General features: G+C 48.4%; 3 protein-coding genes across 17 annotated transcripts in view; 1 reads left to right on the top strand and 2 right to left on the bottom strand.

The window, feature by feature from the left end:
- abi1a (abl-interactor 1a) overlaps positions 1-9,756 on the top strand; it is a 32,501-nt gene extending 22,745 nt beyond the window's left edge. For 3 of the 13 annotated variants that reach the window (XM_027017765.3, XM_027017766.3, XM_027017772.3), the window contains 7 exons: positions 202-342; positions 1,538-1,638; positions 2,180-2,233; positions 4,766-4,960; positions 6,568-6,654; positions 7,748-7,933; positions 8,262-9,756. In XM_027017765.3, the coding sequence (XP_026873566.2) occupies positions 202-342; positions 1,538-1,638; positions 2,180-2,233; positions 4,766-4,960; positions 6,568-6,654; positions 7,748-7,933; positions 8,262-8,437 (940 nt within the window). In that variant the 3' untranslated portion in view covers positions 8,438-9,756. Of the gene's footprint in view, positions 1-201; positions 343-1,537; positions 1,639-2,179; positions 2,234-4,742; positions 4,961-6,567; positions 6,655-7,747; positions 7,934-8,261 lie in introns of all 13 variants that reach the window. The other 10 variants (XM_027017767.3, XM_027017768.3, XM_027017770.3 and 7 more) reach the window with 7 other exon arrangements.
- Positions 9,757-9,805: 49 nt separating this feature from the next.
- On the bottom strand, positions 9,806-14,497 carry pdss1 (prenyl (decaprenyl) diphosphate synthase, subunit 1). Of its 2 annotated transcripts, none has more exons than XM_027017776.3 (11): positions 14,324-14,497; positions 13,709-13,764; positions 13,464-13,590; positions 13,166-13,296; positions 12,773-12,914; positions 12,292-12,403; positions 11,900-12,009; positions 11,731-11,811; positions 11,238-11,351; positions 10,965-11,045; positions 9,806-10,707 (listed from the first exon to the last, which is right to left on the bottom strand). In XM_027017776.3, the coding sequence occupies exons 1-11, from the start codon at positions 14,486-14,488 to the stop codon at positions 10,567-10,569; spliced, it is 1,260 nt and encodes a 419-aa protein (XP_026873577.2). In that variant the 5' UTR covers positions 14,489-14,497; the 3' UTR covers positions 9,806-10,566. The 2 variants fall into 2 exon arrangements, with proteins under 2 accessions (XP_026873577.2, XP_035387059.1); XM_035531166.2 differs by having other exon boundaries at positions 11,930-12,009; positions 14,324-14,488.
- A 3,561-nt stretch (positions 14,498-18,058) lies between these two features.
- Positions 18,059-20,995, bottom strand: part of apbb1ip (amyloid beta (A4) precursor protein-binding, family B, member 1 interacting protein) — a 17,311-nt gene continuing 14,374 nt past the window's right edge. For both annotated transcript variants that reach the window (XM_081696713.1, XM_081696714.1), the window contains exons 11-14: positions 19,723-19,821; positions 19,273-19,405; positions 19,069-19,121; positions 18,059-18,843 (exon numbers count right to left, since the gene is read on the bottom strand). In XM_081696713.1, coding sequence (XP_081552839.1) covers positions 18,316-18,843; positions 19,069-19,121; positions 19,273-19,405; positions 19,723-19,821 — 813 coding nt within the window. In that variant the 3' untranslated portion in view covers positions 18,059-18,315. The remainder of the gene's footprint in view (positions 18,844-19,068; positions 19,122-19,272; positions 19,406-19,722; positions 19,822-20,995) is intronic.

Raw genomic sequence — 20,995 nt, 5'->3', positions numbered from 1 at the left:
CTGAGGCTGCCTAAATATTTAAACCCTTGAAATCTGCCATTGTTGTGTTCAGTCATATTTAGTTATGCTGTTATGAGTCAGCATTGAGGTATGTTGTTGGTATTTACCCATAATCGCAGGGATTAGAGGGGATGAGTTATTTGTTTATTTGAGGTGCGTGTGTGTGTGTGTGTGTGTGTGTGTGTGTTTTGTCCTTCATAGACGTAACACTCCATATAAAACTCTTGAGCCCGTCAAGCCTCCCACGGTGCCCAACGACTACATGACCAGTCCTGCTCGCCTGGGCAGTCAGCACAGCCCAGGGCGCACGGCTTCACTCAACCAGAGGCCCAGAACCCACAGGTAACACCCACACCCACGCACCCACGCGCACACACACACTCATGTGTGCGTACACACACGCCCACACACACCCCTTGTACAAATATTGATTGATTATGCCACACAGTTACGGACTGCTACTGAAGGCCCCCCACAGGCGTATCTCTGCTGGCCGGGGTAGTCCTCTGTCCGTTCCTCTGTATGACCCACGTCTCTCACACTCATCACAGTGAGGCACTCCTAAGCGGTCTTGGAGGTCTCCCCTCCCCCCCCGCGCAGCAGACACACTCCCAGAGAAGTCTAGTGGGTGATGGCTCGTCGTCTCGGAGACGAGCTCTGCGCGCGAGATCTCCTGTCTCGGCCAGAACACACGGCAATTTTAAGCCGCACGCTGTGCCGAGGAGCCTAAACGCTAATCGTTCCCGTCTGGACCGCTGGCGGGACATCTCCCCCGACACGGCTCTGCGGGACGTCATTTAAAGCCATCACTTTATGAATCATCCCACTGTTGTCTCGGGATCTGGAGCAGTTCCTGTTTTCCTCGGAACGTTCCTCTTTCCAACACCGTGGTGCGCGTTGTCCAGCATCAGCAGTTTGACGGAGTTTAAGTGAAGAACAAACACGAGGAACGCTTTACGTCCGGCCACACGCTCGTCCCGTTAGTCTTGTCTGTCCATCGGGCCGTCTATGTCTGGTCCGCTAACGCGAGAGGACTGTAAAGTAGTGCTGGGCTGAAATCTCCCGGCCGCCGTAGATCGTCGTCAGCAATAAACACACACGTAAACACACAGGCCGCTGTTGCTGTTTGTGTGCCTGTTGTCCTGACATGCCTGGCCCTGCTTTGCTGGCGCACTGAAGGCGGCACTCCAGGGGACCTGTGCCCTTCAGTCCGATGCTGCCACCTGAACACGGAGATGCACAGAGGTGCGCCACCTGGTGCACAGGTGTGTAGATGGACATGACGGGGTCTGAAAAATAAATAATTCTGTCCAAAAATAATGCAAGCCAGTCTCTGACTGTCCCATCCGCGTGCGCGTTTTTATACACGTATTGCAAATAATCTGCGGCCTGTTCTGGCGGCTTTTGACTTTTGTAGTGAGATTGTGTAGATCAAGCATTACGAGGACTCTTCGTGTTCATGTGTAATTACACATGTGTATATGGGACGTATACGATTCATTGTAAATCTCTCCCTCTCTCTCTCCCCACCCCGCAGCGGGAGCAGTGGGGGTAGCGGTAGCCGGGAGAACAGCGGCGGCAGCAGTGTTGGTGTTCCCATTGTCGTGCCAACCCCCTCCATCCCTAACTCCGGCCCAGGTGAGCTCCGCCCGTCTCCACCTGCCTCGCTGAGTTGAGCACGAGCCACGTCGTGCTGCCCGTATTGTGCAACGCTGTAGTCTGGTCGGCAGTAGGTATTTACACAGAGACTTTCTACTGTCATTAAGATGAACATTTTGGAACATTTAAGAGTTTCACACAGGAGGGTGTTATTATAACAATCTCCAGAAAACCTTCTCTCTCACACACTCTCTCTCTCTCTCTCTCTCTCTCACTCACACACACACACACACACACACACACACACACACACACACACACACACACACAACTGGGCAGCCCATCTCTCCATTGCTGGTCCCAGTGCAGTTCTCATGTCTCTCAGCTGTTATGTATGTTAAGGTTTATAGAGTTTCGTCTTGCAGCAACAGATGGAGTCTAACCATGCGCATCACCTATGCGTGTGTATGTTCGTGTGCATGCGTGCGTGTGTGTGTGGGCATGTGTGCGTGCGTGTGTGTGGTTCTGTGTGTGTGTGGTTCTGTTCCATGTCTAATGTGCTTCTGATGTGTTCTTGCAGTCCCACTCATGTTTGCCCCTCCACCCCCACCTCCTCCTCCACCCATGGCCATAGGTGAGACCTCTACCCCAGCCACCCCACCCAAAACACTTCATCGCCACCCGCCTGTTCGCTCGCGCGCATGCGTGCGTGCGTGTGTGTGCGTGCGTGTGTGTATGTGCGTGCGCGTGCGTGCGTGCGTGTGTGTGTGTGCGTGCGTGTGTGTGTGCGCGTGTGTGTGCGTGCGTGCGTGTGTGTATGTGCGTGCGTGTGTGTATGTGCGTGCGTGTGTGTATGTGCGTGTGTGTGCGTGCGCGTGTGTATGCGCGTGCGTGTGTGTGCGCGTGCGTGTGTGTGCGCGTGCGTGTGTGCTAAACGTTGCAAGCCATACACCACTTCTCCCACAGGTTTGCTGTTTGGTGGAGGGTCTGGTATCTCTTTCCTTTCTGTCGGGGGCCTGTCCTGTGAGCTCTGGGTACGATCGCTGCTTGGGTAGCTCCTGGGACAAACTCCGCTCCTACTACAGTACTGAAAACAACCAGCAAACACTCACGTCGTCGGTGCAATACACTTTGGACAGAAAAACAACACACTAAAAATGTAAAGGTTTGGTTCTAGTGTAGAAACCTTGAAACGTTTCACGGTCGTTGGCGGTGCAGTAGGTGTGTGTACGGTTTCTGCCGTATTGTACTGTGTCACACGGGCCAGTGTGAAGGAGCCGTGGTGCAGATCTGTGCCAAACACTGGAGGCCGCCCCAGCTGAGAGATGAAACTGGCACATGCCCAGTGCGGCACTGGAGTCTAATTGTGCCTGATGAGGCCAGCACAGGAGTGGCGGCTTCGTTGGCATGGCGCACTTCGCACGCAGAGGTCAATCGGAGAGCTTCACATAGTGCCGGACCACAGAACACCAAGCCCCGTTAGCCTGGGTCAGCTGACACCTAGATTAAGGCTTTCTGTTTGAGAGCCACACCTTGGGGGGGCTCTTATTCCACACCCACATTCAAACCTACAGTAATGACAGGAAGCAGATCAGCATTCCAGACACTTTCTCTGGGTGTCTCAGAGGCCAGAAAGGTCCAGTGCACCTTACTGCTGTGTGTGTGTGTGCGCGTGCGCGCATGTCAGCCATGTTTCTGCTGTTACGTGAACAATCCCTACTTGTTTGTTTACTCTGAAGACGTAAACATCAGAATATTGCCTGTGTCTTCTCACTGCATGGTGTAGTACTGGGGTGGTGGTGGTTGTTTCTTGTTTACTTTTGTGGGTGTGCATATGTATACATGTGAGAGTGCACATGTGCGCGTGCATGTAGGGGGTGGGGGGTTTGTGTGCATGCATGTGCAGTAATTCAGTAGGAGCATTAGGAGTAGGAGTTGTTTGCTGCATGGTGGACTAGCGCACTGTTTCAAGTTTCAAGTTTGGTTTATTCGTCACATACATAGTCATACACAGTATAACTCGCAGTGCCCGTGTGCTTTTATTTTTGCATTGTTTGTGTGTCTGGTTTCTTGCCTTTCACTGGGCGGCATCCCTGTTATCTGGAACTACAAACAGGAAATGTCTGCAAAGGAAACCTCTGCACAGTTGCACACACGCACACACCAGACGATTTATGAGGAGTCTAAACCTCATCGTCTTTCTCCAGAGCAGGATTGCATGCAAATGTTTGTTTCCATGTCATCGGTGCTTGGCGCTAAACTGCAGACTCGGCGTCTGGGTATTTAGACATGGTTTTGTTAAAAGGCATCAACACTTAAGATGTTAGTATTGTTTGGTTGTAAAGTGGTGTGCTGGCGTTTTTTTTTCCCCAGGGCGAAAAAGAAATCCCATATCCAGTGTCAGCTCTTTCAGAATGTACACATTATCCCTCATGATGGCAGTATGGTCATTTTCACACGTTGACACACATCGACGCAGGCACTCTGGCCCCGGACCGATTTCCTTTACGCGTAGACGGACAACGCGTGTTCTTTCCCGGTAGGGCGAGTTCCGTTTCACCCTGGGCCGTGTGTACCGGTGCCTCGGGGAGCCACTCCCATGTGATTCAGGCTCTCGGGAATTGACTGGACCCCAGAGAAGGCTGGCCAGCCATGCCGGCCGTGCCAAACAAGTCGAGGGCCGGAACCCTGCGGCTCTCCGTCCTGCTAGAACTGGCCCGTGGATTATCTGAAGGTGCTAAATGACTAACGCTGGACAAAGGTTCCTACGGAGAGGTGACACTACCTCAGCGTTCATCTTCTGAACGTCTCTTGGGTGGTTTACGAAATGGTTGGGACTAATAGCAGAATTACTAATGACCTGTTCAGATGTGAGTGCCCTGTAGGTTTGTGCCTCTGGGGCTCTTTGGGTGGCGTTTGCCTTCGTGAGCTGGGCGGGGCTTTTCCCTCTCCGCTGACCCTCCCTCTTGGCTCCATGTAGCTCCCTGTACCTCCATCTTCAGCCTCCAACGAGCCTGCGGGACAGAGGTCTGCGGGACGGTGAGGGAAGGTGCTTCTCGCTCGCTCTTCTGAGGGTGTCACTGATTCTCCTTTCTGGGTTCTCTCTGTCTGTCTCGTCTCTCTGTCTGGTCTCTCTGGGCTCTACCCACGATGGCCCCTCCCGCAGGGTCTGGCTCCGCCTCCGTCTCCCAGTTTGCCACGATGTCACGCCACGCCTCCCGCCACAACTCCACCGTCTCGTCTGTCTCCACGGTGTCGGCCACGGGGACGTACCGCCGCGCGCCCTCGGTCTCCTCCCAGTTCCTGCCACAGCAGACGCACGTGAACGGGGCCGCCCCGGGTACCTATGCGCAGAACTCAAGTAAGACGTCCCCTTTTGCAAGGCGGGGCTTCTCAGACCACACACCACTACAGTCACACTTTTATGGCATTTAGCTGACGCGTTTATCTTACAATTGTGACACAGCACAACTTGAGCAGTTGAGGGCACCTATGCATGCTTCCAGGTCCCTTAGACTTGGCACCAAATGCTTTCGTCCAGTTGCTCAACACAAAAGAAACGTCTTTTGCTTTGTACCCAGCTTGCACGTCGCCAAGGACGACCCTCAGGGTGCGAGTGGAGCTCCTCCGCTCCGAAAGTGCAGCTTTCTGACCTCCACCCCTCCATCTCACACGTCTCAGTTCTGGGTTTTCTCTCTGTCTCTTTCTTGTCTCTACGGACGCTCTGGCGATGGGCCCCCAGGTCTTTGTTTTGACCGTTCCTCTCTCCTTCCGCTGCGGTGGGACGTCCTCTGCCTATGTGTAGCCAGCGCGGACCTGTGTGGCCCGGTAACACGGGGCTGTGGCTTCAGTCCAACGCTTTGTTGATTCTGAATGACTGAATCCTCGGAGTTTCCTCCAGGAATGTGTTGGACCTTGACAAGGACAAAGCCGCCTCCTAGGAGCTGTACTGGACGTTTCAGCTGTGTGTACCACGTCCGCCGTGACATAGCTCGGGTCTCGCTGTTCTTGCTCTCTCATACCATCTCCCCCTCGCTTCCTCCCTCTCTGTCTCTGTCTCTCCATTCCCCTCCCAAGTAGGTGTGCTGCTCCTCTAAACCTCTCAGAGGTCAGCCACCCGTGGTATTAGTGGCTGAAAACCTGCTGCCCTGTCCTGAGCATTACACCCAGGGATCTCCGCTAGCAGCCACAATGCCGCACATTTGTAGGCGTCGGGAGGGCTGGCGTGGTTCCACCTGCAGGCTCCAGTCCATCAAAAGAGGCAAAATTGGGCAGGAGTGTTTCTGCTCTATACTGTAGAGGTTGTTGGGGGTTTTTTTTTCCCCTAGGCGTGTGTGTTAGCCCTTCTCTTACTGTAGCGTGTTAAAGCGCTTGTATTAACGAGAGCTCTGGCCTCTGTGACTCATGCCCGCGGCCGAACACAAAGCCCTTTTGAGCGCGGATGTGAGAACTGTGGCCATCATTCAGAGGTTCTTTTGTAAGGACTCTTTGACCGGGTTCTCCCGGCGCCGTGGACTTGTTCTGTCCACTTCACAAAGAGCTGCAGTTCTGACGGCGCTCTGGGACGAGGACGGTGCTGAGGGTAGAAGCTCGCTGGTCCCAGCATGTGCACGTTGGCACTTTTGGACTGTGATGAGTCCTCTCTTGCAGACAGGGAAGCACGGGGACGTCCGCGAGAATGCGATTAGCGCGTCGCGTTGCACACCGCTGCTGCAGACGTGAATGCGTTTGCGTCTTCAACGCAACCGCCCCCCGACCCCCGGACCAAAGTCTCTCTTCCGTCGTCTCGGTGTCCTTGGATGGGGGGGGGGGTTTATTCACCGATTTGTGGATTTGGGCCTGTTTTTTTCCCCCTTTATAAACTAAAATGCTTTTCCTTTTTTCTCTCCTGTGCGCCTTTTCTACTGGGGTGTTTGTTGTCTTTATGGGCGTGTCTGCGTGTGCGGGCGTGTCTGTGGGCGTGTCCAGTGTCTATTGCCCCCCCGCCCCCGCCCATGCCCCAGCTGATTCCACAGATACCCCTCACCGGCTTTGTGGCCAGGGTGCAGGAAAACAGTAAGTGCTAATCCTCCGCCCTGTGTCGTGCATGTGTGCGCGTGAGTGTGGCAGTGTACGCACGATGCATGCTGCACGGCTCTCTACTTCTACACCGCACTCCGACTCTTCCCACTGTCCCGTATTCTCACTCATCACTGACTGGTCAGACGGCTTCGCCTCACCAGAGACCAGCTGACGCAGCTGAGCGGCGAGGCCGTTCTGCGGGTTAGGGCGCCGCGTCAAGAGACTTTTTACTCACGGGCACGTTTTTATAAACTCTTCTGGCCCTCTGAAGCAGGTTAAGTGAAACACGGGGAGCGTATCTGGGACACTCTGGTGTCAGAAATAGACCCCACTGTGTGGTAAAGCACATCACCCAAGCCTCAGCTCCCCCGTGTGCTCGGGTCTTGTCGCCAGCCTCCCCGCTGTGTTCAGGCAAGGCTGCAGATTGCTTGCTAACTGGGACTTACTGAACCTTGAAGGATAGTTCTCTCCAGTTTCTCACTGTTGAGAGACGTGATTTTGTAATCTGTCATTAAGGCTGGATGGCCTGCTGCACGCGTCTCGGGCAGGGCAGCATTACTGACCGCGATTGCACCAGAACAGATTAGTTTGTTTGTTTCTGCTGCCCTCTACTGGTCAGTCTTCATATTACAGACAAGTAGCAGAACAAGAAGAGAAAAGGATCTTCCCCAAACCCCTCTGTGTGCCAGCTTGGACAGAACAGACTATTACAGGGATCGAAGTTATCTTGACACTTACACTTTTTGTTTGTGTTTATCTACATCTCTGTTCATCAGAGAGGTAGATATGTATTATATAATAATAATTCATTAGAGAGCTCATTGAATAAATGAAAGAAAAAAAAACCAAACCTAATATCTCGATCTGCTCGTCAGACACACGCCACACACATCACAGCGCACTGATCTCGTAAACAAACCTCAGCTTTTAAGAATCAGTTCAATAATCAGACGCCTCATCTCTAAGCGGGCATTAACACTTGCATGGTGGCCGCTCGTTTGCATGCCCAGCCCGAAGTCCCGCCCCCGTTTCCATGGTTATGAATGTCCGATGTCTTTCTCTCCACCCGCCTCATTTGGACTCGTAGTCGCAGACACCCCGACTCTGCCCCCCCCTCCGCCCCTGGACGTCCCGCCCATGTTTGATGATGCCCCGCCTCCTCCACCACCTCCACCAGTGGACTACGAGGATGAGGACGCCGCGCTCGTGCACTACAACGACCCCTACGCCGAAGCCGACCCCCAGTGGGCTCCCAAAAACTACATTGAGAAAGGTGAGGAAAGTCGCACGGGGTCAAAGGTGAGAACGGGGTCAGGGGGGAGCCCATCACCCAGTGTCACAGCACTGTTCCTGGACCAGCACCCATACACTGCATTTCACCATTTTCTTCAGGAACATCAGAGTAGATGTTATATCGTTATTGTTTATTTTTCACGCCCTGGTCTGAAATCATGTTTGTGTTCTTTTGCCAATAGTTGTTACTTTTTTGTCATGTATTTGTGAGTTTAAGCTTTCTGGTTGTGGAAAGTGGTTCTGTGCCACAGTGTGTTTGTTTACCTTCTTGCATACCTTTGACCTGCACCTTTTGACCTGCCCTGCAGTGGTAGCCATTTACGACTACGCCAAGGATAAGGATGACGAGCTGTCCTTCATGGAGGGAGCCATCATCTACATCGTGAAGAAGAACGACGACGGCTGGTTCGAGGGCGTGTGCAACGGCGTCACTGGCCTGTTTCCCGGCAACTATGTAGAATCGATTATTCACTACGCAGACTAAACACGGAAATAAAACCGAGAGATACCACGTCGCGGTATAGTCGCGCAAGGCTGCGCTCAAATGTCCGTTCCTGACGAATGTTAAAATAACGGGGGGGGGGGGCGCGGAATCGACAATGTTTATTTTGTATGGGGGTGGCAGCGAGGGGTAATTGTAAATGGGGTAGAAGCTCTGTGGCAGAGGGGCTTCTGAAGATGACGTCTGACGTAGTTGTTCTGTGTAGATACGGTGAGCTTGATCCTTCTCGTGCTCTTACGGTGAACGCCGTGGCGTCTTCAGCCCTGAGCTCGTAGTCTTGTGTGCTTTTGAAAACGGCCCCAACCAAACCCAGTCACACAACGCTGATGGATTTGGGACACAGAATACAAGTCAGATATAAAAAAAACAATCATAATTTGGTCTTTTGATCTCGAGGCACAAAGTCTGAAATGTATTAGTTTTACTTCAAGCATGCCTGCAAATTTAGGATATGTATTGTAACCTCAACAAGAATTCCATTATGTTTTAAATGTACAGTGAGCACTCATTTTGTTTTTATTTTTTTATTTTTCCTTTTGGTCCGAGGTACTTGAAGGTATTTCTGGACACTTTTATATTCTTTTATCATTCGATATAAATTTCATATTTCCCCTAAGTTTGTATGTGTAATGGTGCGTCTCTCATAGTTCTGTGCAGACACATGAGGGAGTGCTTTGTTTGGATATTGAATAACCTGCCAAGGTGTTTTGTTTTTTTGTTTTTTTCTTGTAGGCATTTGCCATGACGAACAAATCGTATTGTCTGTTGATGGGCTTAAACATGTAGACAGTAATAGATCTAAAATACTTTACTTAGTAGTCAGTATGCCAGTAATGGAGCTTACCCACTGTTGCATTAAAAAAAAAAAAAACACAGCACCTGTAGTTATACTAGAGATGAACTTTTGGCTTCACTTCTCTGTATAGGACAATGAGCAAAACAATATTCCTGGTCTGAACTGGTCTGGTTTCATAATTCAGGTCTCCACCATCCTGGCATCTTTTACTTTTTGTAACTGAATTTTTTACTCCTCACTTCCTTCTCTGTACATCAAGTCTTAAGCGGTCTTGTTTCCACAGCGGTGTTGGGTGTTCCTGACCCCCAGCCGTGGTCATCCCTTTCAGTGGAGGATACTGCAGCAAAGTTCTCTCACTTTGTTATATTAAACGTTTGAAGTGCTTCAAATGAATCTGGATGGACAGAATCATCAAAGCTGGCCTCTGTCCAGAATTTGTATTTATATGTTGATTGAAGAATGAAATGTACAGTCTTTTATAATAAATCACTCTCCTATGTAAAAACTACGTGCATGTTGATTGGGGAGAAAAACGACCACAGACGGGAACGTCATTACTTAAAAAAAAATCTCATTTAATAGCAACACACGGTTATTGTGCACTTAAGGCCTCGTAGTTACTGAGCACTTGATGCAGAAGTGCACTGATAACGTCTACAAACACACGCTGGTCACAGTTTGGTTTTTGCACTACGGACACACCTCCAGGTAACACACAGGTGTTCAACAATCGAATGCACCGGCCTGTCGACCACAAGACCCCCCACCCTGTGGGTACAGTAACATACAGTAACCGTTTTAGCATTTTGTCATCGTCTTGATTTTCATTCCAGTGCCAGAAGGTCACAGGATTGTAGTGTCTCCTCTTCTTTATACACCTGATCCACGTTACGGCCGATGAGGTGTGGCGAGGGTCCAGGTCTGGCCGTCGCGATCCGAGGCCCTACAGAGTTCAGTTGCAACCCCAGTCTAGCACGTTTGATCCACTTAAACAAGACCAGGCTTGAAATTAAACTCTCGAGGGCCGCAGGTCTCAAGCACCCCTGACTCGGTTAAAGAAGGGAACACACTAGACGGCTCTGTGACTCTTCACACAGCAGAAGTGGTTACGGGCACGGAAGTTCATTCTGTCGATATAGCGCACAGTCCGCTATAAGCACTGTGGGTGATGGTTTCAAAGCAGGTGTCCTACAGGACAGAAGTGGAGTGCAACAACCCTGCTGTGTGTGAGGCGCAGGGCCTTCCATGACCTTTGGCGCCGTGGCCTGGGCACAGGAGTAGCTGCCTGAGGTGGTGGTACTTGGGGGACGTGGGCTCACTTGTTCCGGGTCAGCACCAGCTCGGTGAGTCGGATCAGTGCGTCACGCTCGGTGGATGGCCGGAGCTGGCTGATTTGACGGATGGCCTCCCTGCAGTAACGCTGGGCGAGGTAGTTGGTCTTCTCCACACCATCGCTCTGAGACAGAGATATTGATCATCAATAATGAGATGATGAAATAAATAAATGGAAAAGTATTTAATTACTTTAGAATTTGGATAAGATTTTGCTTTTGTTGTTGTTGGGAATGCTGTTCTTGTTGGGAATGCTGTTGTTGGGAATGCTGCAACTTGCACGTTTATCAGCGTGACGGCGTGTGAACTCTGGGACTCGCGCGCGTGTCGTTACCTGTTCCAGCAGCTCCGGATCACGTAACAGAGACCAGCTGCTCTTACCTCCAGGACGAATCGCCAAGCCCGGTCCACATCGCCTTCGGAACAGAACCGTCTCATAATCATGGCGTGTAATTCTGGAAACTGTTGAGGCAGAGAGAAAGGCTAGAGTTGTTTACAAGGAGACATGGTAGAAGTGGAGTCATTATAATCGCAGACACTCAATGTTTGGACTTTGACCCTCATCTTAGGTTACGCAAGCTCCATTACGTTTATGGTTACTGATGTTTTAGCAAGATATTGCTATATGGATGTGCCAGTATAAATAATCTGAACCTTCTGACAGGCAAACAGGACGGGTCCGGTGGCCAATCCCAGCTTGAGGTCGGCACCGGACGGTTTCCCCAGCTGGTTAGCGCACACGGTGAAGTCCAGAACGTCGTCCACCAGCTGGATGTGATCAACAACAAACAACACCTCCATCTTCACAGATGTCCTCCACTGTATTTGTTGTTACAGCAGTGGCAACTTCTAACTGAAGTTACATAACGGCACAAGTATAGGCTAGAAATTACACGCACATTTATAATACAAATGTCTGCTTTGGAAATCAGAGTTTCTGATTCCTGTATGCAGCAGTAGTTCTGCTCGGTACAGTTTAGCGTTTGCTCAACACGCCCATGTTCACCTCATTAAGGGCTGTTAGTCAGCTGTGGAGACGTGGAAAAACCTTCAACCTTGCAACTCCGGGAGCACAAGCGCAAGCTGCAGACTTTGATCAGTTTTGTTTTTATTGTCGCTGTGAATTACACAGTGTACAAAACGTTACCTGAAAGGCGATGCCCACGTTCCGGCCGTACTGATACGCTATTTCGTGCACCTGGGGGTCAGAGTTCACCAGGATGGAGACCTGCAGCCGCAGAGGAGACAAGGCCGTTAAGCGTCCCCGTCCCCTGCCACTGCAGCGTCTCCTTCCTGCGACAGAAGAACGTACATACTGCTTTACAGCTATTGGCAATCAAGCTTGCCGTCTTCTTGAAGGTCTTCTCTAGGTAGTGGCGAAATCGCTCGTTTTCGCTATCTTTGGATCCGAGCTGCATGAATTCACCTGCAAAATGCATCGTCAGTTGAAACGTCAGTTGAGTGAAATTTTCTGAACTTTTGATAGTCGCAGTAATTTAGAAGCTCATTGGAAATAACAAAAAACAATAACAATGAGAGCTAAGGGGGACCAATCAGTGCAGTTCGTTTACATGTCATTTGCATACAATTAGCTTGTTCCCCAATAGCCGGCCTAGACCGATTATTATTATTTCTTTTTTAGTTTTCATGTACTTGTGTTTTCAACGAGTAACAAAAGTACAAATTTCCAATTACTTTGACCTTGTACCTCTGACGAGGTCCTCAATGACCTGGGTCAGCACAGACACGACTGCGGTGTTCCCGATGCGTGCGAGAGCCATGGACGCTGCAGAGAGAATGAAATCTCCTGCCAGGATAGCCTTGAGACAAGGGGAGAGACCACATGTTCATGCCATTTTCAACCCTCCATGTCCTTTAACAGTACCCCTCTGTCTACATCTAAACCAGCGCCCCCTGAAGGAGAGGGTAGTGTGACGGAAACTGTCGTTCAGGAGGGCAGGTGTGTGTGTGTGTGTGTGCGCGCGCGCGGAGAGGTTCGAGCACACATTCACCCTGGAAGCCCTGGGGTCAACGCCAGGCACAACTGATGCCGTCCGCCTTTGATCGACATTTTTCTTTTTTTACAAATCAGCGTAGCTATCAAGGTCTGCATGCTGGGATGCACCAAGGTCAAGGGTGTCCAAACCTGGGACTGAAAACCCCTGAAACAGGTTTCTGATCTCACTCACTTTCCTTTCCCCCCACACTTCATTGATGGTGGTTTTTCCCCGCCGCGTGTCTGCCCCGTCGATGACGTCATCGTGCACCAGGCTGGCAGTGTGGATCATCTCTGAGATCATTGCTATGGACCTCTGGGCTGGCAGCAGATCCCTGGGTCATGAGCACAAAACGCAGTTCAACAAATCTACAAACCGGAAACTTAACTGTACTGGTTGTTAGAAACTTTGGTTTATGTGAATGAGATGAACGTGGGGAGATATCGGACTACTCTTATTGTCTTGTGTGCATTTTGTGTCTAATGTGTCTTGGGTGTTGTACTCGTCTTGGCACTGCCCAGCGGGTCTCAGTTTGATCGGTTGGTTGTTTGCAGGATTGAGGAAGAGCAAGTCTGTAGAACTCACGCAGTTCTGTGGCTGTGGATGTTACAGGCTCTGGCCATGAGCACAACGATCATGGGGCGCAAAGCCTTGCCCTTCCCGTCAAAGTAATACTCGCACAGGGCTCTCAGCTCGGCCGTGGACACGAGCAATTCCTGGAGCCGTTAAACAAAGAGGGGTAGTGCCAGAGCACAATTAGCGCCCGGACGATTTAAACTGCGGATATGAGCTGTCATCATTCCTATTCCAGATATGCCATTTCCAGGTAACATGCATGGTCTTTGTGTTATGGTATTCCAGCTTTTAAAAACCCAACACATACCTTTTTTATATCTTCATATAAATGAATCAGATCCTTTTGTGCAAGTGAAAAGGGATCTTTCAGCTTCGCATCGCTGTGTGTTCTACAACAGCAAACCCTTGGAGCGGAGTAAAAACTATTCCTATATCTGGACAACAGAACAGGAAAGGAGACAAGATGTTAATAAGAGCAGGTCACGTCCTGTCACTACAGCTAATTATCTGACGTGAAATTGGATGCTGGCTTGTTTTGCTTCAGATACTAACCTTGTAAAAGGCTTTGGCCTAGTGGTATTATGGACACGCCTGACAGGAACCCACACCTGCAGACACACGCGTTACAGGTGAAGTGAAGGCTCACAAGTACTCTAAATTTTAAAGTGGCAGACTGCGGGGTGAGTAACGTGCCACTGTGCGACTACTCGTTCTAGTTAAAGCAGCGCTTGGCGGAAGCTGACTAGACCGTCTTGCCCTCTGGCGCTACGGTACCGATCTGCTTAATCCAAATCTGAAGAGCCAAATCTGTCCTGCTCATCTCATCTCGTACCACCTTGAGTGACAGTGGAAGCTCAGTGGTGAAGGTACTTGACTAGTAATCAGAAGGTTGCTGGTTCAAGCTCCACCACTGCCAAGTTGCCACTGTTGGGCCCCTGAGCAAGACCCTCAACCCTCATTTGCTCAAGTTGTACTCAGACATAATTGTAAATCGCTTTTGGATAAAAGCGTCAGATAAATGTCTACAAATGTAAATGTTAACCTCGACCCGTAAGCATTACATGAATGAAGCATGTCCACTCTTCCACTTGTGCAGTGCTGCGTGCACCGGGTGACCTTCTCGCGCGTGCCGGCACGCCCGAGATGATCTTGAAACTCGCTGCTTACCCGCGCGCCGCGCACGTCGCCCGCGGGCGCCAGGGTCGCAGCGCGCGGCAGGTGTCCGCTCGCTCCGGGCACGCTCCAGCTCCTCCAGCTCCTCCAGCTGCTCCAGCTCCTGCAGCTCCGCCACTGCGCCGCCATGCTCACTCCCAGACCGAAGACGCGCCCCATGAACCGGAAGTGCTCAGAGAGGCTCGTTTGACGTAAGAAGGTGCGAGTTTGAACCTTTAGGCTGCACGCGCGCCTGTCGGTAAAATTGTATCTTCAAACGTCAACGCGTTAAAGCAATTTTAGTTGAAAAATAAATAATAAAAATGATTTTTTTTTTTAAGTTAAAAATAATAATCACGTGGCTGGAACGTGACGCATGACGCGCTGGAACGGGGCAGGACCGTTCCGAATGGTCTGGCACGCGACTGTATTGTTATTTTAGTGTGTCAAACTGGACATGTGGAGGCATCAAGGAGAAGAAACGCTCCGGAGTTTCGGACGCTTCAACGCGCTGCCTTTTTTCTTTTTTTGCCGGTTTTCTGTAGTCCTGAATCTTTTATCGGCCCAACCAGGAATAAAGGCCAAAGGTTTCAGGATGCTTGGTTTGCTCATCACTAGTGTGAAGCACAGCTACTTGGATTATGTGGAAAGCAGTAAAACCGCTTTTTATTCAGTGCTGGTAAATGAAACAGCACATATGATCATAAAGAGGAGGTCTGTGAGGTTGACTCACGGTGGGAGTATTTTTCTTCAAGGCAGAATTTTAGTTGTCTTGCATTTTGTCATTCATTTATCTTAATGGTGTAACCCAGTGTATGTGGCTGACTACGGAGGGAGGGTTAACGCAACGAGAGGCACAGCTGATTGGCTCATAATCAGTAGTGATCAACAAAGACTGAACTGTCGCACACACCTAGACTTTAACAAAAGCATCAATATTATTTTCAGTTTTAACCAGACACTCGATGTGATGATGTTAAAAGGTGTTGCATCTCATACCTCTCAAGGCTGACAGAGTACTGAGAACCTGTCCAGAAATCTACCCCTGACAAAAAAAACCATATAAATATTGAATTACATCCATGCAAGAATTTATTTCCAAAACAAAACCTTTTCCATATATACACCTATGTTTATTTGGAATGCTTCCCCTTCATGTCCCAACATGAGTTTTTTTGTTTACTCTCTGTGCCCACAGGTGCTCCCCACGTGTGACCTCCACACCTGTGCAGAAAAGCGTCCCAGATGGCTGCCGCGTGAAGCGGGCTGAGAACGGCGACAGTGCGCAGAGCTGTCGTCACGGCAATGGGGGATGACTGAAAAAAACTAAAATATATCATTTATATTAAATTTTAATGAACCCCTATGGTCCAGTGGAATAAATGCATGTGGTATTTCATAGTTTAAATATGAGTATTTTTATGGAATGTGATAAAGAGTGAAAATGTTTCGCTATTCCTCCCTGCATCTCTCCATTATTCTGTCAGGTTTCACGAACTATTTAAAGTGAAATTAGACCTTCTAGGAGATGGAGAGTAACACATATCTGATGACACTTATGCTAAAATAAGGTGCGCATAAGTCCTCTTCTCCTGTGTGGCTGTTTCTGCAAAGCTCTGACCATTCTTGACCATCCCTGCCTTCTCACACACCACAACTGATCAATCACGTACATGCCCTACATGCAACCATTGGTCAGATTGCTTGTGTGTGTGTGTGGCTGCTTCACAGAAACGTATGGCTAAAGAGCATACATTACATTTACCCTCTATATGATTTTTTTTGTATGGAACCATAACAAGGCCTAAAAACACCCAATCACAGAGCTGATAGTGACGCGCTGAGGGTTGGGCTCGTTAAACACCCAATCACAGAGCTGATAGTGACGAGCTGCGGGTTTGGCTCGTTAAACACCCAATCACAGAGCGGATAGTGACGAGCTGAGGGTTGGGCTCGTTAAACACCCAATCACAGAGCGGATAGTGACGCGCTGAGGGTTGGGCTCGTTAAACACCCAATCACAGAGCGGATAGTGACGCGCTGAGGGTTGGGCTCGTTAAACACCCAATCACAGAGCGGATAGTGACGCGCTGAGGGTTGGGCTCGTTAAACACCCAATCACAGAGCGGATAGTGACGAGTTGAGGGTTGGGCTTGTTAAACACCCAATCACAGAGCGGATAGTGACGCACTGAGGGTTGGGCTAGTTAAATGTGATTTTAATGACATGATCACTGTTGTGCGTTTTCCTGTTTTCTGGACGTGACCTCTCCTTCTTTGTGTGTTTTCCTGTTTTCTGGACGTGACCTCTCCTTCTTTGTGCATTTTCTTGTTTTCTGGACGTGACCTCTCCTTCTTTGTGCGTTTTCCTGTTTTCTGGACGTGACCTCTCCTTCTTTGTGTGTTTTCCTGTTTTCTGTTGTCCATCCCCAGTAGAACTCTATTACCCAAGTGTGACAAATGAAGGCAGCATAACAGTACCAAGGCCTTTACTACCTTGATATTGCACATTAGATGAAAATAAGCTAAATCTCTAAATAAATTTTAGAGGAAACATACTTTTCTTTAAGATTGTGAGAAGCTGAGCTAATGTTTGATATTGTGTCAGTATGTCACCATTTTCTTCCTCTCGAATTAGATAATATGATGTCCGTATGAAGTCCATTCTTGTCTTTGATTATGCTCACACTTCAGATTATGTGTGTTCTGGTGTATGGGTGAATGTGTGCATGTGCATATGTGTTTTCTCACATGTTCACACACTCATGAGTATGACTAAGAGGGTCACACTGCCCCTTTTGTTTGTGACTTTGGGTCATACTGAACTTCTTCTGATATTAAACAGTAATCCCTACAGTCAGGGGGACTTCAGATGAGAAATGATGCGAGGCTGACAGGTAGGTGTGAAGTACTAGGATGTGTAGTTTCTCTTGTGTAGCATTAATAATTGAATTATTCATATCATTTTTTTTTTTGTGTAGGACCTAAATGGCCTTGTACATTCATATGCCATTTCCGTACGTCTTTTGTAAGCTGTATTGGTGAAATCTATGACATCTAACAGGATGGTTGAGTCTGCTGTTGGGAAAGCATAGAAAAACAGCTTCTCTGATGTGTTTCAAAAGTTCAAGAAACAATTCTGTCCTAAATGACTTTTCCTTAATTGCAAAACACAGAATTGTAGAAGAGATTCACCACGATACATATAGTTTAGGGGAAACTGGTCAGCGGTCATTTTAATAGAGAACTAAATTTTGTGTTTTTAATGGGGATATGAGATCCCTTAGTAAACTATCAAATAGAGACAGCAAAAGTAATAGACTCGAATGCGTTCAGTCTATGAAATGTAATTCTGCACTCTGGCCTGCAGGTGGAGCTGCTGCCGCACACTCAGGCGGAGCCTTGCGCGCGGCAGAAAGGGGGCGGAGATACGCAGCCGCACTTCCTGATAACGCGCGTGTGGCTGCTGACGCAAAGCTCGCGCCCTGGCGCGCGCTCAGATTACGTTCCTGAAGACCTCGAGCAGCAGGCCTGGGTGTTTCAGAGCACGTATGCAACTAAACCTGCGTAGGTATGAGGTGTGAAGTTGTATACGATTAAAATACAGCTGTAATTCTTTATTGTATTGAAAGTCTGATGTGCGAGCAAGCTCACAAATCATGTTTATTCCAGAGAGGTGGGTGAGGTACTTAATTCTATGGATTCATACTAACTACTTTTGAGTACATCAAAGCATGTGTGGATAAATTAATTACTTTAAACATACATTTATTATAATATATAACCCCATTTCCTAACTGCCAGTTCATCTAAAACTGTGTTCTGTAGCTACAATATTATATACCCCAAAAAAAAGAATTAAAAATGTCACATATGTACAGCATATATACTAAGAGGTAAACTCCGGAACAGGTGAAAATGTTCTACAACAATGCATTAATTTGTGAACCTCAAACTTTCCATCACAGAACCGGACCGAAAGGTTTCCGCATCTTCCAGCTGGTTCTTTCACTGGCCGCTGCGTTTTTTCTGCATAGCAACCATCAGTTCTGACATGAAATCGCCACCGGAGGGCGCTGTCGCAGACGGCGTAGTTCGTGTTGGCGGCGGGGGCCCAACTTTCTTGACTTTGGGGGTTGGATGGGGTGCGGTAGCAGTAGCGGGTGGAGGAGGGGGTGGAGGAGGAGGAGGCAGCTCTCCACCTTCGAATGGCGGGTTAAAGACAGGAGGCGGAGAGGGGTGGTTGGTTTGTGGAGGAGGGGGTGGGGGTGGAGGGAGCTCACAGGCAAAAGATGGAGGTGGTGGAGGCAGGAAGTCAGGGGGTGGCTCCATGTCGTCGATGGGGGGTGGAGGAAGGGGCAGTTCAGGGGGTGGAGGAAGGAATGCCGGTTGTGGGTATTCAAGGGCGGAGCTGAGCGGCGGAGGCTCCGCCCTGACTGGCATGGGAGGTGGAGGAGGCATCATGGGGTCGGGGGGTGGAGGGGGCAATACGTTCGTCGAGGGTGGAGGTGGGAAAGACGCCTGGTTGCTAGGGCCCTTAAAAAAAAACAAAAAACATTTAATTATGGTGAATATTGAGCCTTATATTACTGCCATAATCAGGAATATCTCATTCATATGTAACAACTGAGTTTTAAGAAGGCAGAAACGAATCTAGTGTTTCTGTAATACTTCCTCATTTGGTAAACAAACATTGCTCTGAGCATGTACTGATGTGTGCTATAGCTGCTTTTGTGTCTGTGACCAGAGTGAATGGTTCACCTTTGGTACCATCTCTGTTTGAGGTTGGGGTACATGTCCATTGGCAGCTTTCACTAGAAAGGAACAAAATATATTAACTATTTAACCATTTAATTCACACACATTCATACATACAGTCATACACACACACACACACAAAACAGTATTTCATAAAAGAACACATGTTGATTGAAGGTGAAAGCCTTTGTGAAAAGTTCTGGGCACCTTTTGGTGTTGGAGAGGGCGTAGGTGCGTTGGAGGTGGATGGACTTGGCTGCTGGTTCAGGTTGGTCCAAATTGACGAGAGAGAAGACCTCCTCACAGCACTCCTGTAGTTCTCATATAATGCCTTTCCATACTAGAGGTGTGAGTCAAGCACACATGGAGATGACATTTCTAAGACAGCAGTGTGTTTAACTACAAGTCCTTGATTTTGACCTTATAGACCCGAGCTGGTCCATGTTTTGGTTCTGTCTCAGTTACTTGTACACAGGAGACCCAGAATCGAGGGTTGTTGATGCCAGCTCGCCACACACAAACAAGTCAGTGCACTAAACCAAAGTGCTCTGCTTCTCAAAGAATTAAAAGCATACTGACTTATACAGTAGAAGAATACCTCAGATAACCTACAGTATTTTACAAACAGGAAAAGAAACAGTAGTGTATTTGGCTCACCTTAGCAATACGGATCCCTGTTACCCACAATTCCATGGCCCACTGATCATCACAGCACAGGTACTTGATGTACTGGGACTCCTTTTGGATCTGAGGGTGCTGGAGATGAATTACACAGGTCTCATTACCACTGTGGCCTAGTAGCTGACTTACAGTTATTCCTCAGGATATGGTTTAGTCAGTCAGTCAGACAGACAGACAGACTGACTGACTGTCTGTTTGTCAGTCACTGCACACAGTACTAGTGCAGGGTAATGACACGCAGTTCTCTACTAGAAAATGGTGACTAGAGCAAACTGTAATCAGAGCGATGAGAAGAATAACAAGGTCCTTCATCAGCGGAAGGTTCGAGAACGTGGACACGCTTGTTTCCTAACTTGTTTCCACGCTTGTTTCCTACTGCTCCCATAGCAACATAATTCAAATATGTGCATTGTTTGTTGCTTGTCTGTGTAGAGCAGAAATTGCAGTGTGAAATGGTTCATCCATGGTTTCTTCATGAAATGAATAAATAAGTGTCTGGGGTGTGATAACAATAAAGACTTGCTGAAGATTTTGTGCTGAATTGCGAGACTGCTTGGTAATATTTTGTGGTTGCACTGTCTGCGTTGTTTACTCATAATGGAATGCTAGGAGCTATAGCTGACTTGTAGCCCTGACTTAGTTATTATTTTTTATATATAGATAGACACAAAGTGTGGTGTGTGTGTGTGTGTGTGTGTGTGTGTGTGTGTGTGTGCGTGTGTGCATGTGTGTGTGTGTGTGTGTGTGTGTGTGTGTGCATGTGTGTGTGTGCATGTGTGCGTGTGTGTGTGTGTGTGTGCATGTGTGTATGCTCACTTTCATATCTGGGACAAACATCTATCTATATATAAACACATCACACTCATATATACTTATATATACTTATATACACTTATATACACACATCACACTTTTATATTTATATATATATATATATATATATATATATATATATATATATATATATATATATATATATATATATATATATATATATGTATATATAAGTATATAAGTATATAAGTATATATATATGTGTGTGTGTGTGTGTGTGTGTGTGTGTGTGTGTGTGTGTGTGTGTGTGTGTGTGTGTGAGTGTGTGTGTGAGTGTGTGTGTGATGTGTGTGTGTGTGTGTGTGTGAGTGTGTGTGTGTGTGTGTGTGTGTGTGTGTGTGTGTGTGTGTGTGCGTGTGTGAGTGTGTGTGTGTGTGTGTGTGTGTGTGTGTGTGTGTGCGCACATGCGTTCGCA

This window comes from Electrophorus electricus, chromosome 14 (assembly GCF_041902795.1).
Source record: "Electrophorus electricus isolate QZ-2024a chromosome 14, ASM4190279v1, whole genome shotgun sequence".
NCBI classification, from domain to species: Eukaryota; Metazoa; Chordata; class Actinopteri; order Gymnotiformes; family Gymnotidae; genus Electrophorus; species Electrophorus electricus.
The sequence above is the reverse complement of the archived record's forward strand: the minus strand, read 5'-3'. Positions and strand labels throughout refer to the sequence as shown.